The sequence below is a fragment of the Barbus barbus genome (genome assembly GCF_936440315.1).
Source record: "Barbus barbus genome assembly, chromosome: 28".
In the NCBI taxonomy this organism is placed as follows: domain Eukaryota; kingdom Metazoa; phylum Chordata; class Actinopteri; order Cypriniformes; family Cyprinidae; genus Barbus; species Barbus barbus.
Window position 1 is genome coordinate 6,077,285 of NC_136756.1, and position 7,657 is coordinate 6,084,941.

General features: G+C 35.6%; 1 protein-coding gene across 1 annotated transcript; it reads left to right on the forward strand.

Annotated features, from left to right (window-relative positions):
- The first annotated feature begins 2,946 nt into the window (after window positions 1-2,946).
- LOC306848678 (nuclear factor 7, brain-like) lies at window positions 2,947-6,822 on the forward strand. Its single transcript, XM_079383367.1, has 6 exons — window positions 2,947-3,289; window positions 3,812-3,907; window positions 5,298-5,528; window positions 5,612-5,634; window positions 5,717-5,838; window positions 6,049-6,822. The coding sequence occupies exons 1-6, from the start codon at window positions 3,113-3,115 to the stop codon at window positions 6,546-6,548; spliced, it is 1,149 nt and encodes a 382-aa protein (XP_079239493.1). The 5' UTR covers window positions 2,947-3,112; the 3' UTR covers window positions 6,549-6,822.
- The last annotated feature ends 835 nt before the right edge of the window (window positions 6,823-7,657 follow it).

The following is a 7,657-nucleotide window of genomic DNA, read 5'->3' on the forward strand; positions in this document are numbered from 1 at the left end:
CAATTTTTCTCTTTGTTCTCCATTGCACGTGAATTTGTTTTACCATCATCAGCTTCTCATAATTTATTTTAATTGATGGATGTCTAAAATATAAAAAAGGATAACTCTAAAACAGGCAGGGCTGAATGTGAGGTATGATGTAAAAACTGGCCCAAGCCCGGCCCTCTGGCTGAAATGCAGGACTCTAAGCCTGACCCACATCGATGTCATGTTCTAGCACATTGGTACAAGATGGATCATCAGAAAACAAGGCCAGATGCTAACAAATTAACTGAATAATATTGGAGCAGGTTGAAAGGACAAATGAGAATCAAATAAATTTGGCAATCTGTGCAATTTCAGTGACAGCAAACACTTCCTTCTGTCTCAGTAGATGGAGAATTCAACACAGCCTTGACCTCCTTGAACACTGATTGATTATGGTTAAAGTAAGGCTTTTAAGAAAATTAACATGGCACATGCAGGTTTTCCGTTTAGGATCTGGAGTCTAAACTTGAAAGTTATACGCTCACCAACTTTCTGACTTAATTTTGAGCCTAAGAGGACAAGCACTTGGTCTCCTGAACAAAACACATGAAACTTAGCTTTTCGGCCATATAACAACACTTAAAGCCCGTAAAACCTTTGTACGTCCTCGGAACACAATTTAAGATATTTTGGATGAAGATCGGGAGGCTTGTGACTGTCCCATTGATTGCCAAGTAAATAACACTTTAAAGTATGAAAGACATCGTCAAAATAGTCCAACTGCCTTCAGTGGTCCAATCTTAATTTTATGAAGCAACGAGAATACTTTTTGTACACAAAGAAAACTAAAATAATGACTTTATTCAATCATTTGTCTCTTCCGCGTCACCGTAGCACCATTTTGGAGAGCATCCACTGAAAGCAAATAGTGAATGCTGTTCTGTGTCAGCCGCACCACACGGATACGTTTTTTGAACGAAAACAGCAAACACCTCCTTTGTCAAAAATACAAACATAGGGGAGACGGAGCCTTTTCGCGAAACTGTGGAATGACCTCACTCACACTATTAGATCAGTCAACTCACTACCAGTATTTAGAGCTAAGCACATATTAATGAAGAGCTGTTGTGATGCAGGTTTATGTTATTTTAAATTATGTCTATGTTGTTTGTGATTTATGTATTTTTTGTTGGTGACTATGTTTATTTTACGTATTTTATTGTGATGCACTATGGGTAACTTAGTGCTGTGTGCTATATAAATAAATAAGAACAAGAACAAATCTGAGAAGGTCTGCAACAGAGAGACGTTGTCCAGCACCTGAATGTTTATGATAAAATCGGCTAAACAGCCATCTATACCAACAGAAAATTTGCATTATGACGAAATGATCAACATATTAAATTCAAAACCCAGACAACGACTATGACTTGTTTAGAACAGACATCACTCATTCAAGGTAAGGTTATCTTATCTTATCTTATCTTATCTATCTATTATTATTATTATTTTGTCTGGCTTGATGTGGCATGGCTGTACAGTATTTTAATTGAAATGTTATACTTGTCACTTTATACATTTTTGCTGACCAGGTTGCTATCCAATTTGTTACAATTGTTTCACTTACACTTGGCCACATAAATATGTCTCCTCAAAATATGTCTCCTCCTTCAATTCCTGCGCTATAGCCTATGCAAATTCAGAGAAATCCCCTCACCGAAAGCAACAGATATGAACTGCATTGTATTCATCATAATTTCAAGATCAAAGGCTACAATAGAAGAGTGAGCACAAGTGAGACTGAGAATTAGTATTTCTCTTTTCTGTCATACTGACTCTGTGAGCCTGTCCCAATACCTACATTTGCGGTCTTAGCCACTTGAGAGCATGCACATGTGGCAGGAAGTGCATGCACATGACTGTCCCAGCTCTTAAAAATGCCAAAGTTCAGTTCTCTAAATGCACACGAAAGCCACACCATGTCTAATAGCGCTTTGGAACGTTATTTGAGGCTAAGCCTGTCCAATTATTCATCATGTTTAAGAAATCACTAATGCAATCATATGCCTGAAAATGTTTGTGTAAAAGTGAAGTGTTGCACACTATATTGGTACACAGATGAGTGTGTATTTTGCAAAACATTTGCAATTGCTTTTTATCAGTTAATTAGAAGAACCACAATTAAATTGTGTCATACTAAGGGACGTTCAAGTCAGAGATGGAAAAAAACAAAAGAACAGAAAAGAAGGCAAGACATGTTCAGTTTGTGGAGTGAAGAGAGGCTGAGAGGAGCAAAATATAAATGCAGAATATGGAGCTTTAAAATATGGGCACAATTAAAGATAATTTAATGTGTTTAGAGAACATAGACAGAAAAACGGCTGGTTACCATTTGAACTCTTTTTCAGTTTTTGTTAGACTATTTGTTGTTGCATTTGTTACATTTTCAATATGTTGCATGAGTTGGATGAATTCATTTTTATCAATATTTTAATTTCTATTCAGATTGTATCAGTTATTTTGAATTCTAATTAAACAATGAATTTTACTCAAAGCATAAGTTATGTTTGTTTGTTTGTTTGTATTGTAATGAAGATACAGGTTAATTTTTGATAAATAAGGGATGACCCACTTTACCAGACCAAGGCAAACTTACCTGGAAAGAAATTTGTCTGGAGTACATGATCTCAGAATGTTATGGCATACACCTTCCAAATAACACATCATACAAATGGTAATCAAATTGAAATATTAAAGCAGGACCTTAACGTTAACTAAAATAATAAAGAAAAGAAGACATTTAGGTATGTAAATTACACGTTTCACAAAAAGTGGCCCACTTTGCATTTACCCTAATGAAAAGTTCTACACTATTGTGGTCTTAAAGCCAACTTGTCCATATTTGGGCAAATACAGGAAATACGTCATTTACTGTAGGTAGACAAGTGCTCAAGTACTGAGACCGCAGGTGTGGTTATTACTTCCTTCTTGACTAAAGCAAAAGAATCAGTAATCAATGAAGAGCAACGATAAAAACTTTAAGGATTTTTGAGAGGTTTGGCTCTAAACAGACAACAGATCTTTGTGATTATCGTGGTTATTTTTCTTTTCTAACGTTTCGATTGCTAGAGCTCAAACAGTGAAAATGGATTCACTAAATATAGAAGAACTGTCTTGTCCTGTATGTCATGAAATCTGCAGTTTACACGGTGAGAAACTCAAGCTCCTCTCTAAGAAGGACAAAAAGCCTGCGTGTTCAGTGTGCAGAGATACACAGATATATGCCAAGAAAACATTCAGAAAAAATGTTCCAGCATATAAGGTAAGACAGGTTTAAATATGTGACCCTGGACCACAAAACCAGTCTTAAGTCGCTGGGGTATATTTGTAGCAATAGCCAAAAATACATTGTGGGTCAAAATTATAGATTTTCTTTTAGGCCAAAAATCATTAGGATATTAAGTAAAAATCATGTTCCATGAATATATTTTGTAAATTTCCTATCATAAATATATTAAAACTTAATTTTTGATTAGTAATATGCATTGCTAAGAACTTCATTTGAACAACTTTAAAGGAGATTTTCTCAATATTTAGATTTTTTGGCACCCTCAGATTCCAGATTTTCAAATAGTTGTATCTCAGCCAAATATTGTCCGATCCTAACAAACCATATATTAATGGAAAGATTATTTATTCAGCTGATTTATAAATCTCAATTTCAAAAAATGGACCCTTATGACTGGTTTTGTGGTCCAGGGTCACATATGAGGATAAGCTTATGTGATAGTTATCATATTACAGAAACCTTGAGTGTCTTAAAGATTTTCACTTTAAATTCTAGAAGGAGCTCAATACTGCACTGAATTCCTTACAAGAGAAACTTAAACATGGAGAAAATCTTAAAAGAGAGTTTGCGAAAACATTGCAACTTATCAAGGTGAGGATTGAGTCTTCTGACATATTTAAATGAATAAATACTGATTAGAACAGCTTAATTTGTGTTCCTTTAATGACTGAAACATTGCAACAAAATTGTAACATTTTTGACTCTAGAACTCTCAAATTTTATTTACAATTTTTTATTAGTGTTATATTTTAAAAACACTTGTCCCTCTAACACTTGCAGTATTCTTGCACTACACTATGCTTTTGTTCTTTAACAACAAAAAAGCCTAGCTTTCTCTTTTCTTCTTGCTTCTTTTTCTATTCTATGTACTTGTTTTGTTTTAATTGTGTGTGTGTGTGTATAGATATAGATATAGATATATAGGCTAAAGATATATATAAAACCGCCGCTCCCTATACGCACAGTACGCAGTTTGTATAGGGCACCAAATCCCAGGGGGGCACCATCCTAGTTGCTCAAAAAAAATAAATCTTTCTATAGGAATATTAAAGTTAACATATACATAAATAAAAATATAAACATGAACATATATATATATATCATTATTAAAAAATGAATTTTACGGCGAACGCAGTAGACATGTTAAGCACACGTGACGCGCCATTCCTCGCATCTGCTCACACCTTATGCTTGTGGCATCATAATTGATGGACAACTATACCCATGGAAAGACATCAGCAAGCCCGTGCATCACTTTCAGGTACATTCATAATCCTGTGAAGCTTTTTTGGTTGTTGACGTTAATAACGTGTTTTAATGGCCGTAATAATTTAACCCCCAACAACGCATCTAATATTCTTTCTGAGTTTCCATGTTCCCTTACGAAAATTAGCCATGGTTTTACTATGAATAAAACCCAAAATCATGGTTCTTGTTAGCCATGGTAAGCACAAATTATCCATGGTTTTGTTACTTCAAATAGGCCTAAAAGTTTACAAAGACGTGTTAGGATAATATATATATTGCACCTGGGTAAAGTATGAGCAATGTGAAACATCGAAAAACTAGAAAACCCAGAATTTAGTTTACCAAGTTCAAGTATAAAAAGCTCTAGAGGTTTCACAGAAACACTGATTGATCAATAATGCCTCAAGTACCATATAGGTCCATAATTCTCGAAGTTCTGTTTAATATGGAAAATACACATTTTCATTCAGACATGGCTGCCACATTTTCAAACGTTTATGTACTATGCATTCAAATTATATTGCATATGAATGTATTAAAAATACATTTTAAACTGTAATTTTGAGAAGAGACATTAATTAGATTCATGTGTATTTTCGCCCTACAGACACAGAGCATCTACAGTAAGAAAGTTAAAATTGTAGTTAACTAGCCCACATTTAGCAACTCACTCTTCATGCTGCTCCAGAATAAGTTGCATATTTGAGATGAAGTTAATGTGATTTGATTTCAGTCTCAAGCTGAACACACAGAGCATCAGATTAAAGCACAGTTTAAGAAGCTTCGCCAGTTTCTCAGAGATGAAGAAGCAGCTAAAATCATCGCACTGAGGGAGGAAGAGGACCAGAAGAAGCAGAAAATGAAGGAGAAGCTGGAGGAGATAAACAGACACATCTCAGCTCTTTCACACACTATCAAAGACTTGGAGGAGACAATGAAAGCCAATGACGTCTGCTTTCTAAAGGTCTGATTTCAGATCATGTATTGATTGATTGATTGATTGATGATTGATAAAGTTGTTAATGATAAATTGTGTTCGTTCTGCAGAAGTTTCCAGTCACGATGGAAAGGTGAGTGATCTGCTGGTGTCTCTGTTTTCTCTGCTTCTGAAGCCAAAGTCACTGAAGTTCTGACTCCTGAATGTTCTTCCAGAATCCAGAGCTCATCACAGTCGGACCAACAGATGCCTTCTGGAGCTTTGATTCATGTGCCACTTTACTTGGGCAACCTGCCGTACAGAGTCTGGAAGAAGATGGTGAACTTTGTTCAAAAGAGTAAGTCTGGAGACGATCTGTGCTGTTACATACACTGGAAATGATGCATGGGGGGAGACTGACAGATTTTAGCATTTATTTTAGCATAGTGATCAGAGGAAAATGTCTGATGAGTTTGAATGACATAATTCATAATAATCTGTGTACGGTTCACTCTTGATCATTATATGAGCATCAGAATAAAAGCACCTGTTGATTTTGTCTCATCAGCGCCTGTGATTCTGGATCCCAGCACAGCACATCCACGTCTCATCCTGTCTAATGATCTGACCCGTGTGAAATACATCTTGGACGATCAACCGCTTCCTGATAATCCAGAGAGATTTGACATCTGTGAGTGTGTTCTTGGTTCAAAGGGTTTTAACTCAGGAATGCACTTTTGGGAAGTGGAGGTTAATGAGAGTGAATGCTGGAGTCTTGGAGTAACTACAGAATCAAACCAAAGGAAGGGACGGGATTTCTTTGACTCAAATGTCTGGTGTGTGACGTATGATCCGTACAGACTGCTTGGGTCTGGTTGTCCTGTTGAAGAGCATCTTGAGTGTGTGAGAGTTGATCTGGACTATGACAAAGGAACGGTGTCATTCTCTGATCCTGTAACTAACACACATCTACATACATTCACAACCACCTTCACTGACGGCATCTTTCCATTTTTCTGTAATCTTGATGAAGTTAAGTGTCTGAGGATTTTACCATTTAAACTGTAAAAACATAAATCACTGAAGCATCATTTGATCCTGCCGATGAATAAATTAAAATGCATATGTAACTTGTGCTATCTTACATATTTAATATGTTAAAGTCTGAATTTTGTCAAATATGGCTCAACATATTCTACAAAATTTCTCATTGTACAATTTAGATTCACTTCTTTGGTTGAGTTGTTGAGGATTATTCAGTTCTGTTCCCATTGTTTTCTGATTCTCGTGTTTTGTTTATCTTTCTTTTTTGTTTTTACTTTATTAAACTGACCTGCACTTGAATCCTCTTTTCATTCCTCCAAGTTCGTCCAAGAGATATTACAGTGTCTTCTGTTGTTTGCATTTATTGTATCTTTCCCATAATATTTCTACGTACAATGACACTTTGCATGAACATTTGATAAACAATCAAGAATTAGGAATACACAGATTTTATGAAAAAATAAATAAATAAATTATATATATTATAATATATATATATATATATATATATATATATATATATACAAACACATACACATTTGTAAAACTTTTGTTAACACATGTAGGGTAATTTTTTTGTTTTACTTGGTTAAACAGAGAATATGAAGTATTATTGTCATCTAGTGCATAGATTGGGTGAAGTACATATATATAATATTTACCCAATATGTTTACATGACACCATTTTCATTCAAAATATAAACATTTTGTGTCGCTTTGGCAGCTGCATTTTGGGGGCCTGAAAATGAAAACTTTTGAAAGCAGGTCTAATTTACGCTGTAAGGTATCTGTACTTTTACTCAAGTATGGTTTTACACCACTGTCAGTTATGGTGGATAGAAGACATGGGTCAAAGACTACTTTCTCGCAATTTATGCAGTTTGGGAGAAAGCAGGTTTTGACCTTTGGTCCTGAAAGCCCTGCCCAGCTGGATCACTACTCATGCGCCTAGACCGAGCAGGTTGTTGCATCCTCTGGGATCCCTACATTTCTGTCTGGAGACTGGGGAATGCTTGTGACAGGTTGGCTGAACAGTTTCTCTCATTTTGATAGAGCGCTCAGCCCTATCCAACACCTCTTGAGAGCCTGAAAGAAAGACCACTGGCAAATTCATTAGTTCACCTCATATGGCA

Excerpts from the sequence above, each read along its gene's own strand:
- LOC306848678 (XM_079383367.1), top strand. The coding sequence starts at position 3,113 with ATGGATTCACTAAATATAGAAGAACTGTCTTGTCCTGTATGTCATGAA. Across the intron at positions 3,290-3,811 it reads AAAATGTTCCAGCATATAAG|AAGGAGCTCAATACTGCACT; the intron begins GTAAGACAGGTT and ends TTTAAATTCTAG. Across the intron at positions 5,839-6,048 it reads GGTGAACTTTGTTCAAAAGA|CGCCTGTGATTCTGGATCCC; the intron begins GTAAGTCTGGAG and ends TTGTCTCATCAG.